Source organism: Periplaneta americana, chromosome 3, assembly GCF_040183065.1.
Source record: "Periplaneta americana isolate PAMFEO1 chromosome 3, P.americana_PAMFEO1_priV1, whole genome shotgun sequence".
NCBI lineage: Eukaryota > Metazoa > Arthropoda > Insecta > Blattodea > Blattidae > Periplaneta > Periplaneta americana.
Genome location: NC_091119.1, coordinates 113024892 through 113045681, shown reverse-complemented (window position 1 = coordinate 113045681; position 20790 = coordinate 113024892). Strand labels below are relative to the sequence as shown.

At 36.5% G+C, this 20790-nt stretch overlaps 1 protein-coding gene across 4 annotated transcripts in view; it reads right to left on the bottom strand.

The window, feature by feature from the left end:
• Positions 1-20790, bottom strand: part of LOC138696394 (rho guanine nucleotide exchange factor 17) — a 348700-nt gene that overhangs the window by 113875 nt on the left and 214035 nt on the right. For all 4 annotated transcript variants that reach the window (XM_069821296.1, XM_069821295.1, XM_069821297.1 and 1 more), the window contains exon 3: positions 10366-10443. In XM_069821296.1, the coding sequence (XP_069677397.1) occupies positions 10366-10443 (78 nt within the window). The remainder of the gene's footprint in view (positions 1-10365; positions 10444-20790) is intronic.

Here is a 20790-nt window from a genome sequence, read left to right as displayed (position 1 = left end):
TCTTCACAATCAGTGGCCAAGGCATTGTTAAATTTTAGATTATTAGTATATTTATGCTCGACCATGCCGAAATGTAGTAATTATACACCTGGTAGCAGACCTTTAATGTATGTCATTAAAGTACACCTACTCATTAAAGGTCAGGTCTTTCAGCCAAGGACGACTCAGGGTACAACTGTTCAGCCAATGACAGGTCAGCTTTCTACCGTTATAAAACCGCAAGTATCGATTATTCTCGGATATGCAATCGAAAGAGAATTAGCGAAAAGTCACGGAGGCTGGAAATCCAATACTGTCGCAGAAGGTTATGATCTGCTACTATAATAATTAGCGTTAATCGTAAATAATATTCAAATAAATTCAATTTGTCATCTCGTTTTTCAATGTCTAATTTAATTTTAATGTTATCTCTGTAGATTTTTATGGCCTAGCAAGGTCAATGTGAACATCTGTTCCTCGGAAAAATCAATACTTTCGCGTCTGCGCACATCTCACAACATACGGGACATTGGCCAAGATCAGATACAAAGAAAATTAATAATATCAAGTTAGAAATATGGTCGAGCATAAAAAGTCGTATGAAACTCGCCTATAATGGTAATTAAGAAGCTCGTATGAAAATTATGAAACTCGCTTGCGATCGTTTCATAAATATCCATACTCGCTTCTTAATTACCTTCATTACAGGCTCGTTGCATAATGTACTATTATCTGATGACGACATTTATTAATATTTAGCTTTCTTGCAATATAAAATTCATTAAATTACATGTTTAAATTAACCGAACACCTTTGTTACATCAAATCTTCGCTTTCTTTGCTTCATTGCAGTCATACACAGTGTGTCCCAAAAGTTCATGCATTAATTAAGAGATGGTAGATACACACCACCACCACCACCACCACCACCACCACCATCATCAGTCAAGAAACTAGGCCAGTATTCTTCTAATAGGGCGACCTTTCTCCGTTTTCCTGTTGGATGGAATTTCAAAATTAAGTTGGATGAGCTCTCTTCAGACATTCTTTCGACAATGTACGAGTATGTTGTTTAGTCAATTGTCCGAAGACAGGTTTGAACCTCACAATTGATAGCAAGAAGGCATCACTTACGAGGCAACCACGCTAGGAGATAATGGGGTAGTGTGTCCAGTTCCTTTCCCCCTCCATTGCATACATCGCCAACTAGCTACATATTACACTGGCCAGACTTCAGATGCATACAAACAATTGTTCTTCCTCTGACACATATCAAGTGAGATGCACTGCCTGATAACAGATGTACAGCTGTCAAAAGAAAAAGTGGCCGCTCTCCTGAAACAAAGTTCCCTTCGGGTATCTTCGCTACAATTCGGAGACAGGCGATGTTACATGTTGTTGGACCACGTTGCCTGATATCTACAGTTATAATTGAAGTATACTGTGTGTTATTCGATAGCATAATGGTAGCGTTCAGGCCCCTTATTCATGAGGTCCTGCGTTCGACTACAACCTCGTGCTTTTTATGTCCTTTTTTGTTCTGTTTTTGAGAGAGACAAACTAGACATAATGGCTCCTTTCTCTTTTATGATTATTTTAGTAATTAACATCAGGTTCATTAATATATTATGCCATGACTTTATCATTATCATTATGATATTGTGGCTGCAAATGAAAAGAAAAAAGATTTTATTCTCAATAAAATATCTTTCGTGGCATAAACATAACAAATTTACTGGCGTCGGCCTTAAAACATTCAAACAATTAAGCGTTCAAAAAACAAAACAAGAAGCCACAATTCAATATTTAGTCTATCTTCCTCTTATCTCGATCATCTTGCAGTCGAGTGGGCATAGAATTGACTAGTCTTTGCAAATAGCGACTGTTCTTAGACACGATATTCCAGGCATTCTGAACATACACACATAAATGTTCTGTCCATGAGCAGGTCTTTCATTGCAAACCCAGCAATCTCCAATTTTTCCTATTTTCTGCCTTCCTCTTAGTCTCAGCATATGATCCACATATCCTAATGTCGTCTATTATTCTTTTCAACCAGAGACCCAACCAATTCCTTTTTCTCTTTCTAATCAGTTTCAGCATCATTCTTTCTTCACTCACTTTTTCAAACACAATTTTATTTCTTATTCTGTCTGTCCACTTTACACGCACCGTTCTTCTCCACATCCACATTTCAAATGCTTCAATTCGTTTCTCTTCATTTCGTCGTAATGTCCATGTTCTTTCCCCATACAATGTCACACTCCACACAAAGCACTTCACTAGTCTCTTCCTTAGTTCTTTTTCCAGAGGTCCGCAGAAGATCCTTCTTCTTCTATTAAAAGCTTCCTTTGTTCATGTTTGCAGTTTTCTTGGGAAGGATAGGCCTAAATGCGGTAACATCCCGTTGCTTTCCGCACACCACTATCTCTTTCGCATCTTATTAAATTCCAGGGGGCCCAAGCGTGGAGATGAGGAGAGTGGATTTGACTAATTGGGCCCTCCGGATTTCACCGAAAATCACGGCAAGGGTTAAATATTAATTCTATCAGGATGATTGACCCGATCAGAGACCGGGAAATCTCAATTAGCCTTTGCCCCCCGCATCCTGGACTAGCTTCTACGAATCATCAGAAAATCTTAGAGTGTGATTGGGCCAATTTTTCCGAAAATGTTTCCACACTTTTGCTCTCGTAGCTCAGCGGACTAACGTCGGAATTTAAATGTCAACGTCTCAGGTTCAATTCCTCGTTACTCCTTTACATTTTATTGTGGTTCAAGATAGTATAATGCAATAATACAAAAAGAAAAACTAATACCAGTATTATGCAACTGGATTTTTCCAAACCTAATATTAAATTTATGTTATTTATATCATTAAAGAACGATTACAATATAAATAACTTGAATATTATTTATACAGTATCACTAAAGAACGATAACAGAATATAAATGATAAATATCGGTTTGTTTAATTAATATATTGCGAAAGAACAATAACAATATAAATAACTTGAATATTGTTTTATAATGCTAATGAAGGAAAACAGAATATAAATGATAACTTGAATATTATTTAAATTGCTAAAGAACGATAACAATATAAAAAAACGTGAATATTATTCATATCGGAATTTCACAGATTTATTACAGATGTATTTAAGAAATTGTAGAAGAATAGTAATTAGTAACAGTGTCCTATTTATTCTTCTTGGAGCCAAATTTGTAACTTTTAAAAGTGTGGTTACTATGTTGAAGTGTATGTGTTGGAACGGATGCTTGATTTGTTATGTATGTGAGTCAGTTATGGGATGCTTGATGTCGTCGCAATGTCGTAATTATAGTTTGATTGTGTTTGTGTGACTATTGTGTATTAATTTATTATGTATGGTACGGAAAGCTGCATATTTGTGTTATAGAAGTGTTACGTATGTGTGTTGTTAATGTTTTTGTATGTTTCAAATTGATACCTAATATTTGTTTTGCAATCGCAATGCCTTATTTACGGATTGTTTATGTTTTGTTTACATCGCGTAAGCTAATTTAATTTTCTTTTCCATTTCTCTTTATGCTTATCTTTTTTGTGTATAAAACTATAGCCCTAACATACATACGTAAAATAGGGCTAACCCCCATTGGAGATACAATAATAAACCCCCATTGGAGATACAATAATAATAATTATTATTCATATCGTTTATAAAACGATAACAGAATACAAATGATGACCTGAATTTTATTCATATCTCTAAAGAACGATAACAAAATATAAATAACGTGATATCCATAAAGAACGATAACTGGATATAAATGATAATTTGAATATCATTTACATCGCTAAAGAACGATTAAAAAATAAAATGAAAACTTGAAGAAGGTCCGAACCAATAACCTTTGAATCATTAAACAAGCACTCTACCGCTGGTCTACGAGGCGCAGATATGGAACACTTTCATAGTTCCGGAACTGCTTGTACAAGCACATGCATCGTGTAACATCGCCGCGACCCGAAGTGGACTTTGAAAATATTCGCTGTTCACGAGAGCGGCCATTTTTTTTTTTTTTGACAGCTGTACATATCAGCCAGAACCTCAATCGGAGGATGTTTCGACATATAGTCTCCATTTATTCCTGTAAGTTTTTGTTATCATGTATTACTGTTTCAAAGGCATATGACTCGGTTATGAGAGAAGTTTTATATAATATTCTTATTGAATTTGGTATTCCCAAGAAACTAGTTCGATTAATTAAAATGTGTCTTAGTGAAACTTACAGCAGAGTCCGTATAGGCCAGTTTCTATCTGATGCTTTTCCAATTCACTGTGGGCTAAAGCAAGGCGATGCACTATCACCTTTACTTTTTAACTTCGCTCTAGAATATGCCATTAGGAAAGTTCAGGATAACACAGCGGGTTTGGAATTGAACGAGTTACATCAGCTTCTTGTCTATGCGGACGACGTGAATATGTTAGGAGAAAATCCACAAATGATTAGGGAAAACGCAGAAATTCTACTTGAAGCAAGTAAAGCGATAGGGTTGGAAGTAAATCCCGAAAAGACTAAGTATATGATTATGTCTCGTGATCAGAATATTGTATGAAATGGAACTATAAAAGTTGGAGATTTATCCTTCGAAGAGGTGGAAAAATTCAAATATCTTGGAGCAACAGTATCAAATTTAAATGACACTCGGGAGGAAATTAAACGCAGATTAAATATGGGAAATGCCTGTTATTATTCGGTTGAGAAGCTTTTGTCATCTAGTCTTCTGTCAAAAAATCTGAAAGTTAGAATTTATAAAACAGTTATATTGCCGGTTATTCTGTATGGCTGTGAAACTTGGACTCTCACTTTGAGAGAGGAACAGAGATTGAGGGTTTTTGAGAATAAGGTTCTTAGGAAAATATTTGGGGCTAGGAGGGATGAAGTTACAGGAGAATGGAGAAAGTTACACAACGCAGAGCTGCATGCATTGTATCCTTCACCTGACGTAATTAGGAACATTAAATCCAGACGTTTGAGATGGGCAGGCCATGTAGCACGTATGGGCGAATCCAGAAATGCATATAGAGTGTTATTTGGGAGGCCAGGGGGGAAAATACCTTTGGGGAGTCCGAGACGTAGATGGGAAGATAATATTAAAATGGATTTGAGAGACTAGATTAATCTTGCTCAGGATAGGGACCAATGGCGGGCTTATGTGAGGGCGGCAAATTAACCTCCGGGTTCCTTAAAACTAGTAAGTATTACTGTTTCTAATGTCAGATTGTAGAAATAAATTATGAATAGGCCTACTCGTTTTACACGTGAACACTGTATTTGGGCACAGGTTATGTACAATACAGTATATACACATCTATAAATAATTACATAAATAAACAAAAAATGATTAAAATTACAATAATAAAATATATCACAGTAAAAAAAAAACAATTATTTACACCGACTACTTGCTTCGCGAGTTTCTATACATCACGAGTGGCTGTAAACGTTTTAAATGAAAATTATCTCCTTCTTCCTGATAAAATAAATACATTTTCTCCTTCTCTAATGAAGTACTCGCCACCATATTCTTCTATTACAGCACTGATTTCCAAGCGCCCAGTTTTTTTGTTTTGTTTTCGCATGTTCACTGAATAGCAGACCTGAAGTGTGTACGCCGCGCTGTACTCCATACATACTTACACTGCTGCGGGTTGCTCGGAGTCTCTACGTAATCAAACGCAGGACTCTATTCGCAAGTGACCCTAAGAAGGCAACTATGCCAGGACTTAATGGGTAGGGCGGCCAGTTCCTTTCACCCTCCATTGCATACATCGCTGACTAGATACATATTACACTAATCAGATTTCAGATATAATATACGTAAACAATGATCTTCCTCTAACACATATCGTTAAGTGAGGTGCACTGCCTGATAGCCTAATAGATATAGCCTACATATCAGCCAGAATCTCAATACTATAGTTGTATAATACTCCAATCCGTACTTGCCTCTTTTGTCGGTTATTTAACATGTACCACATACTAGGTTATTTAGCGTCGATTTAATTGGTGATAGCGACATGAGACCGAATATTCGCCATGGAATTATCTGACATTCGTCTAACATTTGGAGAAAACCTCGGAAAAACCAAACCATGTAATCAACCCAAGCAAGAACAGAACTCTTGCTCCGGAACAGTAGTCAAAAGCGTCTACCACTTAAGCTAAGTTGATGGCCTCAGGTCTTACTTTCTTTCATTAATTGCTCATTTTATCAGTAATGGACCAAAAAGCACACAATACTTATATGATTCAAGTAGGCTACCATTCCCAATGCATGCCTTGCTTGGCTTGACAGTACCGTAATGGATCCATATATACATTTGTGCGCCCTATATAGCTAGCTCAAAAGGCATGAAACGTTGGTCGAGAGAATCCTGGACGTGTGCCCAAGAAGAATTTTCAAAAAACAATTATTCAGTCAAAGGAATACAATGACGTCACTTTGACATCAGAAGAATGGAAACGTTCCAACAAGTCAGTCATTTTGAAGTGGGTTAAGAAGTTCACGAAAACTGCATTCCCGTAGATAATAAACCCACGCAGTAAATCTAGACTCCAGAAAATGTGCAAAGTAAGATTTGCGCTGCAGCGGAGTCGTTCTTCGTCATCCGACAGCCATATGCAAATCGCACATACTTCATCGACGTGTCTTACACAACGATTTATACTTCTACCCATTAAAAATTCAAAGAGTGCAAGAATTAATTCTGGTGATTTCAATCAACGGATACATTCATTCATTCCTTTTCTGCCTAAGGACAGGTTTTCCACTGCAAACCCTGCATTATCCTATTTTCTCTATTTACTGCCTTCCACTTAGTCTCTTCATACGATCCATATATCCCAATATCGTTTAACATCTAACCCGAACTTTTCTCCCGTTTACTATTCTTTCCAGTGCATCCTTCAGTAGGCAGTTTCCAACCGATACAGTTGTACAGAATTTTCTTACAGATAATAAAGAATAATTTACAATTTCTTAATCACGTAATCCGACAGACGAGATCCGATGCTACTAAACGGATATAGGTGACATTGAATACCAGACAATCCAAGGTGCTTGTTCTTTTAATTTCTTTTAGTTGGTTATTTAGCGACACTGTACCAAATACTAGGTTATTTATCATGAATGGAATAGGTGACAGCGAAATGGTATTTTGGCGCGATATGAGGCTGAGAATTCGTCAAGATTGCCTGACATTCACTTTACGGTTAGGAAAAAAGTAAACTTGTTTTATCAAAAGTCTCTGAATAGCAAAAAAAAAAAAAAAAAAAAAAAAAAAAAACTAAGTTAAGAAGCAAGCTCCTCCAGCATTCTACATTCTAGAGCCAAGTTTTTTTAGATGCCTAATGTTCAATTAGCAAACATCACATGGTCATGTGTCATGCTGCATGCATATCTCTGTGAATAACTTCAGTTTTGTGTCGACACACGTCTCATACAGCGAGAAGCTTAATGAAAACAGTGCAATATTCACAAAACTTGTTTTGTTGTAATATTCCCGAAAGTTGTCTTGTTGTAATATGCCCCAAAGATGCCTTGCAATGTTCCCGAAAGGTGTCTTGTAATATTCCCAAAGAAGTCTTGTAATATTCCGGAAAGGAGTCTTGTTGTAATACACCCAAAACATGTCTTGTTGTAATATTCCCAAAAGGTGTTTTGTAACATTCTCAAAAGGAGTCGTGTAATATTTCCAAATGGCGTCTTGTAATATTCCCAAAAGTTGTCTTGTAATATTCACAAAAGGTGTCTTGTAATATTTCCAAAAGGAGTCTTGTAATATTCCCAAAGAAGTCTTGTTGTAATATTCCCAAAAGGTGCCTTGTAACATTCTCAAAAGGTGTCGTGTAATATTTCCAAATGGCGTCTTGTAATATTCCCAAAATTGTCTTGTAATATTCACAAAAGGCGTCTTGTAATATTCCCAAAGAAGTCTTGTTGTAATATTTCGGAAAGGAGTCTTGTTGTAATACACCCAAAACATGTCTTGTTGTAATATTCCCAAAAGGTGTTTTGTAACATTCTCAAAAGGTGCCGTGTAATATTTCCAAATGGCGTCTTGTAATATTCCCAAAAGTTGTCTTGTAATATTCACAAAAGGTGTCTTGTAATATTTCCAAAAGGAGTCTTGTAATATTCCCAAAGAAGTCTTGTTGTAATATTCCCAAAAGGTGCCTTGTAACATTCTCAAAAGGTGTCGTGTAATATTTCCAAATGGCGTCTTGTAATATTCCCAAAATTGTCTTGTAATATTCACAAAAGGCGTCTTGTAATATTCCCAAAGAAGTCTTGTTGTAATATTTCGGAAAGGAGTCTTGTTGTAATACACCCAAAACATGTCTTGTTGTAATATTCCCAAAAGGTGTCTTGTAACATTCTTAAAAGGTGTCGTGTAATATTTCCAAATGGCGTCTTGTAATATTCCCAAAAGTTGTCTTGTAATATTCACAAAAGGTGTCTTGTAATATTTCCAAAAGGCGTCTTGTAATATTCCCAAAGAAGTCTTGTTGTAATATTTCGGAAAGGAGTCTTGTTGTAACACACCCAAAACATGTCTTGTTGTAATATTCCCAAAAGGTGTCTTGTAACATTCTTAAAAGGTGTCGTGCAATATTTCCAAATGGCGTCTTGTAATATTCCAAAAGCTGTCTTGTAATATTCACAAAAGGTGTCTTGTAATATTTCCAAAAGGCGTCTTGTAATATTCCCAAAAGTTGTCTTGTAATATTCACAAAAGGTGTCGTGTAATATTTCCAAATGGCATCTTGTAATATTCCCAAAAGTGTCTTGTAATATTCACAAAAGGTGTATTGTAATATTCACAAAAGGTGTCTTGTAATATTCACAAAAGGTGTCTTGTAATATTCACAAAAGGTGTCTTGTAATATTAACAAAAGGTGTGTTGTAATATTCACAAAAAGTGTCTTGTAATATTCACAAAAGGTGTCTTGTAATATTAACAAAAGGTGTCTTGTAATATTTCCAAAAGGCGTCTTGTAATATTCTCAAAAGGTGTCATGTAATATTCCTAAATGGCGTCTTATAATGATCCCAAAAGTGTCTTGTTGTAAAATTCCCAAAAAGTGTCTTATAATAATCCCAAATGTCGTCTTGTAATATTCCCAAAAGGCGTCTTTCCACTATTTCCAAAAGGCGTCTTGTAATAGTCCCAAATGGCGTCTTCTAATATCCGCAAAGTGTGTCTTGTTGTAATATGCCCCAAAGATGCCTTGTAATTTATCCGAAAGCTGTCTTCCCAAATGGTGTCTTGTAATATTAGCAAAGGGTATCTTGTTATAATATTGCCAAAATATGTATTGTAATATTCCCAAGTGGCGTCTTGTTATATTCCCAAAAGATATCTTGTATTATTCCCGGAAGGTGTGTTGTTATAATATTCAAAATGCAGTCTTATAATGTTCCAAAATGGCGTCTTGTAATATTCCCAAATTGTGTCTTGTAATATTCCCAAACGGTGTCTTGTAATATTCCAAAATGTCGTCCTATAATATTCCCATAAAGAGTCTTGTAAAATTCTCAAAGTTGTTTTTAATATCCCCAAAAGGTGTCTTGTAATGTTCTCAAAAAGTGTCATGTAATATTCCCAAATGGCGTCTTGTAATTTTCTCAAAAGGTGTCTTGTTGTAATATTCCCAAATAACGTCTTGTACTATTCCCAGAAGGTGTCTTGTTATAATATTCGCAAAAGGTGTCTCTCAATATATCCAAATGGCGTCTCGTAATATTCCCAAAAGGTGTCTTGTAATATTCCCAAAAGGTGTCATGTAATATTTCCAAAAGGTGTCATGTAATATTCCCAAAAGGTGTCATGTAATATTCCCAAATAACGTCTTGTAATATTCCCAAAAAGTGTCGTAATATTACTCAAAAGGTATCTTGTCGTCATATGCCCAAGAGGTGTCAAATTGTAACATTCCCAAATAATGTCTTGTCTTGTCTTGTTTTGGAATGATAGCGCGACTTCTGCGTTCACTTAGTTCATCACAATTCAACGTTTTCCACCAGAGACATACGAAGAAACATTTCTAATATTTTATAGATAACACTGAACTTAAATATTTCAGATAGTGGTGAGCTGTGTTAGACAGTTTACCGAGATTTTCTTGGAATTTCATGGAGCTGACCAAAATTACGTTATTCTCAAAAATTGATCATCAAATGCTCTCTTTTATAGCCTCCAGTTATGTTTTAGCTAAATAGTTAGTTCTCAATTAAAGTGCTCTTTTTCAATTGTAAATTGATTAACTTTTTCTGTAGCACTCTGTATAATATGAGTCATCCTCCTGATTATTTGTTAGTTTTATCATGCTACTCACCATGACTAGAATCTGAAGGGACTCGACGTAGGAGCGCTCCGTGTCGTAGATTTCCACCACCACGTGCGTCCTCGTGTCCTGCAACACACACAGAGGACTTTGATTACACATCCTGTAAAATTACAGCTGCTATAATAAATATGGCAAGATAATACACGGAGATTATTGTACTGCGGGACTTCACTTCGCGGCTCTCGCGGCATTCGTCGGTAGCTTATCAGCGTCTGCCTTGCATTTCATACACGCTCCGCTCCACAGCGTAATAACCTCCCGTTATAAGGATAACGGACCAATATTTAGGACAGTCAGTAGAAATTTTCGTAGATAACCAGATCCATAAATGGTTTGCCCATCGTAAGTCTAGTAGTCCAAAGTTTACCATAGTGGCATTAGAACTGAAATGCGAAGGTTTAAATCCGACCGAGGACGATGGACGTGCTTAGGTCATTCCACGTGGGCCCTTTGTACTACATCCTAGATTTAAATTTTTGTGTGGACCATAAAAGGCTGAAAAAATTTGTATGGAGGACGTACATTCATGGACTGGCTACTTTTACATGCAATAAATTGCTATGCCACACAGATATTTAAATTAATCATTCCTAAATTTTAAATATAATATCGCAGATCGCAGAGATGATATACCTAGCAATTTATGAATGGATGCACAAAGACGAAATAGATATTTACATAACGAAGGGAGGCACAGAGAAGAAAAATTTAACTACATACAAAGGGAGGCACAAGTAATAAATATCTAATTACATATAGTAAAGGAGGACACAAATAATATCTGACTACATATGAAAACAATGAAGAATATCTAACTATATACAGAGTGACGCAGAAGTCGTGCATGAGTTGCAATGCCTCTTATTTATCTATCTATTTATTTATTCATGTATTCATTCATTCATATATTTATCTATCTATTTATTTAGATACCTATTTATGTATCTACCTATTTATTTATTTATTTACCTATTTATTTACTTACTTAGTTACTTATTTATTTATTTATTTATTTATTTATTTATTTATTTATTTATTATTTTTTATTTTATTATTTTTATTTTTTATTTATTTATTTATTTATTTATTTATTGTAAATTGGTTATTGTCGTTTTTCTGTTTTAAGTATCTAAAATACACTTAAAAGATACACCATGGAGAGATTGAGTCCTGAACAGCGCACGAAACTGATAGAACTTTATTTCGAAAATCAAAGATCCATTATATTCACTCAGAGAGCATACCGTCTGCACTTCAATGTGCGCAACTGTCCACATCAGACTATGATTCTCCGTCTGGTAGCACGCTTTCCGCAACATTATTCAGTCTGCGATCGCTCAAGAACGGGTAGACTACGATCGGTTCGAACTCCCGAAAACATTCAAAGAAGTGAGGGACAGCATTAATGCCATCCCTGAAACATCCATCCGAAGGCGTGCCGCTCAACTTGGGATAAAACGAAAGTCGCTGCAAAGAATTTTAACGACGGAGTTGAAATTGTTTTCGTACAAAGTGCAATTGGTGCAGAGAGTGAAGCCCGCAGACGCACAAACCAGTCTCAGGTATGCAGTTCGCTTCCAAGAGTTGGCGACGGAATAACAGGATTTTCTTCAGAACTGATAATGAGCGACGAAGCCCATTTCCACTTAAATGGGGTTGTCAAAAAGCAAAACTGCTGAATTTGGGTCCGGGAAAACCCTAAGATCATCTGTCAGCGTGATTTGCATCCAATAAAGTGTACAGTGTGGTGTGGTGTAACCTAAGAACGGGTCATCGGGTACTTATTCTTTCAAGAAGAAGGTGATGTAACAATAACAGGAGAGCGGTATCGCAACATGATCAGGGACTTTTTAAAATCGGCTGCAGCGAATAATCCTGCACACTGGTTTTAGCAAGATGGAGCCATTGCTCACACAGCACGTGAAACCAGGACACTGCTAACTCAAGCTTTTGACGAGCGTGTGATATCCAGGTTCGCCGATTTCAATTGGCCATCTCGTTCCCAGATTTAACAGCCCCAGATTGTTTCCTTTGGGGATATCTCAAAGAACGTGTGTACGCCAACAAACCAACAACCATCGAGCAGCTCAAAAACAATATTCGGGCCGAGATTCGTGAGTTACAGCCAGTAATTCTTCGCAAAGTTATGGACAATGTACTGAAAAGAGCCGTTCTTTGTGAGACTGCGAATGGCGGTCACTTGAAGGACTTAATTTTTCACACCTAGTGTTTTCATATTTCCCAACCCTGTACTTCATATCTGAGACAGGAATAATTACATGCATTTCCAAACAAAAACGTTATACACTATTTAAATCCATGTGTGACTTCTGTGCCACCTTGCCCAATGAAGAAATATATTATGAAGAAATATCTAACTATATAACAGAAAGTGAGGCACACTAAAGAATATCTGACTATATATGAAGGGAGGCACAATGAAAAAATATCCAACAACATATTGTGAATATGAATATTTAACTACCGGTACACATAAAGGGATGCACAAAGACGAAATAACTATATATGAAAGGAAACATAAAAATAAATAAAATGAGAAATGAGAAGTTTTACGTACATAAAATGTTTCATACTACTAGAACAGTTTACCTCAAGTTGACCTTTATTTTTTTCACACCTATGCTGAAGGCTAGAATTTTCATCACATAAAGTGAGAACGATGCTAACCTCCACCAATGGCAATACAGCATATCACATTGCCAAATCCGTGCCGTTGGCATAATTCGAGATCACAATTTATTTATTGTGGCTTGCACGGGATGATCGAGCTACGCGGGGCGGCGAAACAAAAACATAACTATAAAAATATATTCAGTAAATGGAATACAATTTTATACCGAAATAATAGAATATACGAATACAGAGAAGAAAATAATTCGCATTCCATCAATAGCTTATCAGTGGTTATCAGTATCTGCGAACGATATACGGCAATCAGGACTTGTATTCAATATGTTTGCTGCTCCTGGTCATTAAAATTGCTGCCCCCTCAACATAAATAAAGATATACGAAATTTAACCGAAACGAAGACAGAGAACTGAAAAATCAATATTCAAATGAAAATAAAGCAAAAAGGAAATGATACACAGGAAATAAAATAATGATGTTATCGAATGCTCAGCTGTTTTATTAACGAAGCCATCAACTAATAACGATGTAGTAAGTAAGTCTGCAGTACCTCCAGCGATGTCTACAGCTGTGGAGTAACGGTTATCATGTCTGACCGTGAAACGAGCGGGCCCGGGTTCAAATTCTGGTTGGGACAAGTTATCTGGTTGAGTTTCTTCCTGGGGTTTTCCCTCAACCAATTGAAGTAGAATTGCTGGCTAACTTTCGGCGTTGGACCTCGAACTCACTTCGCCGTAATTAATTCACAAGTCATCATCGTCCATACCACAGCCTGGATTAAGATCACTATGTGGCGTGCTGTACTTGTACGAGAAGAGCGCGACCGTTCGGCTACAAATATCAATCACAGAACAAGAGTGGTAAGCATAACAAGCCTCAGGGTGCAGTGCAAGCCTTTGGGTCCCTCCTCCGTAAAAGAGAGACCTCTAGCGATCATGTTTTTACTGGATCTGAAATATTCCAAATTTTGTTTCACCCTTGACTATTAAAAATAGTCTCTCTTTGCTTCATTTATTGCTCAGACCGCTTGATCATCTCTAATTTTACTCATTTTTTCATTTCATGTATTGTATTCCATAGATCTTACTTTAGCAATGAAACTTTAACAAGATGTGGAACAAATAAAAAAGTTTACAAGATCACAATTTTTACAATTTTACAATTTTTGGCGAGTCGTAGTGAGATGAGATGAGGCCGAGGACTCGCCAACAGATTACCTGGCATTTGCTTTATGGTTGGGGAAAACCTCGGAAGAAACCCAACCAGATAATCAGATCAAACGGGAATGAAGCGAGGTGAGGCAGAAAACTCGCCATAACAACCCAGGATCCGCTCCACGGCTGGGGAAAACCTCGGAAGAAACCAACCAATCAGACCAAACGGGGGATAAATCAATCAGACCATACTTATTTATTTCCAGTACGTGGTCACTGTTCGATAATGCGATTTAACTTCACTTTCACTATCGTAATTAGTTGTAATAGAAGTCGTATCGCACGACACTGAAGATGATTCACATCGGTTTCATCTTTAGCAACTTTGAAAATAATATGTTTTATGTATCACATTACCTAAGCGCTTTCTGATTTTTTTTCTAATTTGATTGTTTTCTATATTAAACGGTATAGCCCCTTTACAAGCCATTAAGATACTAGGGGCATGGAGGTAGAGCCCCGTGCTTTCTTGACTTCGGCACTAGAATAAGGTGGTGTGGTCGGCACCACGGCACCGGGTTAGACCCGGTACAGCTCATGCATTTTGTCAAGACACTCGCGATGTGCAGTACGGGAACAACGTTTCTGTGGAGGGGATAGGAGTAGAAGGGAAGGTCGGGCGTGTGTGTACAGAGTTCAAGGCAAAGAGTAACCCATTCCCCTACAATTCGTAAGTACACTCATCCGATCTCATGACCAGCTCTGCAGGAAGAGTGGGGGAGTGTCTTGACAAAATGCATGAGCTGTACTCAATTTGATAGGAGGCACTGAGTGAACCTCGGGGCCGTTCTGCAGGTTTGGCAACGTGAAAATTCCGTCAAAACCCAAGGTCGAAGTCCGGACCTTCCAGTCCGTAGCCAGCTACTCTACCAGCTGAGCTACTCGGCTGCCCGTTTTCTTTATTCAGTTCCACTTAATCTTTTTCGCATCTGAACTAATAAACTGAAACAGATCATCATCATTCCAATGTACTCCACAGTCATCCTGACTTGACGAGGTTCCGATCCAGGCCTCCAGAACAAATAAAAAATAGTAGTTGTACACATTGTGATTAATAAAGACTACTATTGTTATAACATTATAACCTGAAACAGTTACACGAGTAATGTAGCAATCATGCCCACTTTTAAACACATCATAACTTGTGTACTAGTTCATTCCAACTTCCAAGACTATAATATGCCTAAATATTATTTGTCAGAACAATTAAATGAAATGATAAGTATCTACTGGAAACTGATGTAAATTAAAAACTTTAATCTACAGTGGAATGGTTCTGAAATTACTTTAAACACTAAGATATCAACAGTGGAAGAAGAAAAATGTTGAACATAAATAAGTCCGTAACTTAAAAGTGGAATACTTTTTTTTAACCAAACAGACCCTTTAAATGTCGGGTATTTAATAAATGAGGTGCTAATTTTTGCATACAGCAAGTGTTATTTTGCTTTTAAATAACATGTCATGTAATAAATAATAATAATAATAATAATAATAATAATAATAATAATAATAATAATAATAATAATAGCTACTTACAGACTTTCAATTATACGACGAACGTGCGACAATGGTATAATTATTATAATCAGATAACCGTATTTTCTATTATATATCAGTTAATTCCCTATTGTTTGGATATAATCAGAGTGCTAATTAACGGGGAGGAAGGGGGGAATTCCCCCTTGTTGGAAAGTTATCCCCCTGCTCATAAATTCATATTAACATCCCTGCCAGGGATGACTTCTATCCTCCCCTCACAAAATATAATTGTTTTAATACCAATATACTTTGTAAAGTAATACTGATGTATTATCATCACCGGCAAGCTGACAACAATCAGTAACTTACGAATTACACATCTTATCTTAAACCTGCTCATGGATATAATTATTTTGATCAAAATGCAAGACAAGCAACTCAGTGCGACCAAGCGTTGAGCCGTATCGAATGAGGATAATAATAATTTTATGTGTGGTATTCTCTATCTAGGATTCTATCCACCTTCCTAATCAGAAACCTTAATTCGCACCCTAGATATTATATACCATTTAAAGCCGAATGATTAGAGAAAGAATCCCAGCCTCATATAGGCTACATAAACTTATAGGTAGGAGAGATGTCGAGCTTCCAAGGAAACGATGAACCTGAAACATTGTGAAGACGGAACAGGCATTACTGCCTAATCTCTGTTATGAAGATGATGACGTGTTAACCAATGTAAAGTGCTTGTGTCATATGTGCGCGTCTATTAAATTTCTCAAATTTCCACAGCTTGAATACGGCAAAAAATGCTAGTTCCAAAAATTTACCAACCCACGAGACTTGCCGCCCCGGGTCTTGGCCATTGTTAGTCCACACGTAAATTCATTCGATCCTGACAGAGGCAGAGAAGAATAAGAAGGCAATGTAATACGAATTGAAGTCGGAACAAAATATGTCACTAAATGGAGTAGTGGTGACGATGGCGTTAACCCTTTCTAACCCAAATTAAATTTACAAGCAATCCATGTTGAAACAAATAGCTGTATTAGGACCAATTCAGTGACCAAGTTACGGGAGTGGCAACATTTGAAACAAAACTATATTGATGAAAATGTATTGAAATAGAAGTTATCCAGCAAAATTTACCTTCATATGTAACACACAAGTATATAAATGCTATAAAGTTAATTATTGCCATATGGTATCTATAGGTAAGAAAGGGTTAAAGATTATTTATACAAGTACAGATTACCTTTAAGGTAAGTAATTTTCAATAGTTTCACTATGTTGGACGTGACATGAGGTTTTTGGATTAACTGTCCAAGCGACAAAAGGAAGAAACAGGGCGGACAGATCAAGTTGGTGCGTGACGCACCCGTTCAACAAATTTCATCAGGCCTGGAAGTAAACAGAGAATTCCTTCCCGTGAATAAATCATGCGTCCATAGTGTCGGGAGTAAGAGTGCGTGGCGGCGCGATCAGGAAATGCGTCGCGTCTACGAGTAAACATCGCGTTGCTAGGGCGATGCTGACGCACCCGCCACTTGTTGCGCCGCTAAAAAGCAAGGCACGTGGCGACTGACGTCATATGCATGCATTCATTCGCCACTCAGCCAATCAGTCATCCGTCCGTCCGTCGTCCATCCACTCGATCGCCAATCAGTCGCTCATCCATGAAACGACTAATTAAGCACTGCGTAATCAACAAAAAACACATAGTATTTCGTTCAGTAGTCCTACGTCAGTCCGTCGATCTTCCGGTCGGTGCGTCAATCAGACCTCCATCTTTCTGTCGGTCCTTCAGTCAGCCCGTCGATCTTTCCGTCGGTGCAACAATCAGTCTATCTTCCTGTCAGTGCATCAATCAGTTCGTCGATCTTCCGGCCGATGTGTAAGTCAGTCCGTCGATTTTTGAAGTCGATACGTCAGTCGGTCCGTCCTACGATCTTTCGGTCGGTACGTACGTCAGACCGTCGATTTTTCGATCAATCATTTTTTCGATCTTTCGTTTAGTGCATCTATCAGTCAGTCGAACTTTCTGACAGTTGGTCAGTCTGCAGGCGATAGCTGTCAGTCGGTCGGTCATACACTCAATCAGTAAATCAGAATGACGGTAAGTCAAAGGGTTAATCAGCCGACTGTGTGTCGCATTCTACAATTTGGTATAACAACTTTTTTTTACATATCTACTAATAAATTTACCTACTGTCTTGTGGTATACGTTCGAATTGACATACTGTATATCTTGCTTACACCTACTTTGCCTATATAATTTGACATATTGTCTCTTAGCATAGTTTGAACGTGTCTTTACATAAAACTAAACTATGAATTGTTAATGCTTCCAGGAAACCTGTATCCATAGATAATATTGAGATGATGACAAGGAAAAGAGGGAAAGGAATTGGGGAACTCAGAAGAATGGCGAGGGATAGAGAGGAATGGAGGAGATGGATCGAGACAGACCACCACCCGACGCCGTGAGGCAGAAGGGAAAAAAGAAGAAGAAGAAAAAGAAAGAGAAGAAGAAGACGATGAAGCGAATGTTATAAAACAGATAGTGGTTAAAAAATAAAGCTGATATATACCGTTAAGAAAGAACTGAGCATGATTTAAGGATGAAGTATTTTGTAAAACTGAAGAAGAAGAAAAATAATATATTACAGATTTCTTCAACCAACGTCATTAATATTGTAAATACTGCATGCATTTCAATTACTGTATATTTGTTTAGTATTTTACTCTATATTCCACTATTTTCTAAAATCCACTACAGTATATTTATTTTTCAAAATAATAAAGGAAAACGAGAATGGTGTAGAGAGTTTTAAAAAGTTGTGGTGCTGTAGGCCTATATAAAATTTGAAGTTAAGGGGAGGCAGAGGTGAATATTTCAAAATCCACAAAATTTATCTGATTTGTTTGAAATTGATCATAGATACTAAGTATGTTATTAGTAATGGACATACCAAGTTTCAACTTTCTAAGTACAATAGTTCTGTAAATATTAAACATTTTATAAAACTTTATATCGTTTGATATAAAATGCTCCATGCACCATATTGTAAGAAATTTTCAATATTTCTTTTTATTTATATGTTCAGAGAAGGTATATAAATAATGATAAGTATTAGTTTATTATGGGAATAATATAGTAATACAGCTATCTTGGTTTTAATTTCATACTTTTAAAGGGCACAAAATCAAAAACTAACATCGGAATATGAAAATAAAGATAATAAAAATGGAAAAAACCAAATTTTCATTTTTTCTTCAGTTTTGTTCAACATTTCACCTCTGCCTCCCCTTAAATTATATGTAGTGTACAAATTATGTAATATTGTGAACGTATTTCTTTTTCAATTTCATTCACTGTATTTATTTATTTTTTCTTATAGCGACCCTCTTTATTGCTACATTATTTTAGTATTATCGATTACGTTATAACCAATTTCAAAATGTACCCAGTTTTCTTTTGAAAAAGCCAAGCTAATGATCTCAGTTCTCATCTGAGTTTGCGAACCTCTGGTGAAATGTTAAGAAACGCAAAAAGGACGACCTAACTCAACACCGCACACCGAAACCAATCTCCTTTGTTTGGATTCCACGTTGCCTCAACAGATTCCACATTCAGTGCGACGAAGCGCTGGGTAGTACGCAGGCAGACGGACAGACGGACGCTGCATCAAGCAAGCGCGTAATACTCCATTTTCTCTCCCCACAACATTTTTCTTCGTCACTTCCGTGTGTCTGTCCAAACTCTCTCCATATTTCTAACTTACCGTCTCGTCCTCTCCTCCCTTTCTCTAGGAAGCCCTGTTCCTCTTTCTCTACCGTTAGAGATGTTATCTTTGACGTTTGCTAGAGCTATTTCATTTTAGCCTTTTTATGCGTTTCTTCAATTTCTTCAGTTTTATAAATCTACGCAGAAACGTCTCCTCTATTCCTCTCCTCCCCTCTTAAGCATTCAATTACGCCATACCAAGACTAAGTCACTTTATTTTTAAGTCTCGCTTTCATATCTTTCCCTCAACTTGTTTTCCTTTTCATAATTGACTATGCATTTAACTCTCGCATTGATCACAATCATTTATGTGTCAGTTCTCTCTTTCAGTTTGATTTAAATTTCCATACCTTCATTTACCTTCTTCTTTCTTTCTTCTTTCTGTTTATGTTAAAATCTGCCTCTTTTCCTGCATATACGTTCCAATTCTTTTCTTTTTCTCTGTTTACATCCATCATTACCCCTGCCACTTCTTTTGTCTCTCTGTCTATAACGTCGTTTGTATTCTTCCTAATTATTTTTCCTACCATATATCATCCCTCTCGTCCTTACATTTTCCATATTTATTACATGTATTTAAATCTTTCTCAGTTCCTTTATTCTTTCCTCGATCCATCTCTCTAGCTTCTATTATACAGGGTGATTCACGAGGACTTACCGTCACTTACGGAGCTTATTTCCGAAGACATTCTGAGCAAAAAATGTCATATAGACATTTGTCCTAATCTCAATATTTTCAGAGTTACACTAATTTGAAGTTGTTTGTAAAATACCAATATTCTTTAGTTTTAAGGATAAAAGAATATTACAGAAAAAGAATGAACTATTCAGGAGTATTTCTTTAATTAGCTAGTGTTCTGAAGCTGAAAATGTGTTCTGAATTCCATAATTGCTTCGCACAGAATTTTTTTTTTTCGATTTTTAACTATAAAATTACATTTTCCTTACGCATTTGTCACAACAATTGTTACAAATCACGCCACTCTTGTAAATTCTTCAAGACTGAATATTAGGATGCATGATTAAACTGTAAAGAATCAAGTTCCTGAAGTCGTATGATTTGTAACAATTTTGTGATAAGTGCGTAATAATAATGTAATTTTTAGTTAAAAATTCAAACCAAAATCTGTACAAAGCAATTAAAAACACATTTTAGCTCCAGAACACTAGCCAATTAGAGAAATGATACTTCTGAATAGTTCGTTCTCTATTTGTAATATTCTTTTACCCTTAAAACTAAATAAAAAAAGGTATTTTACTGACAAATTCAAATTAGTGTA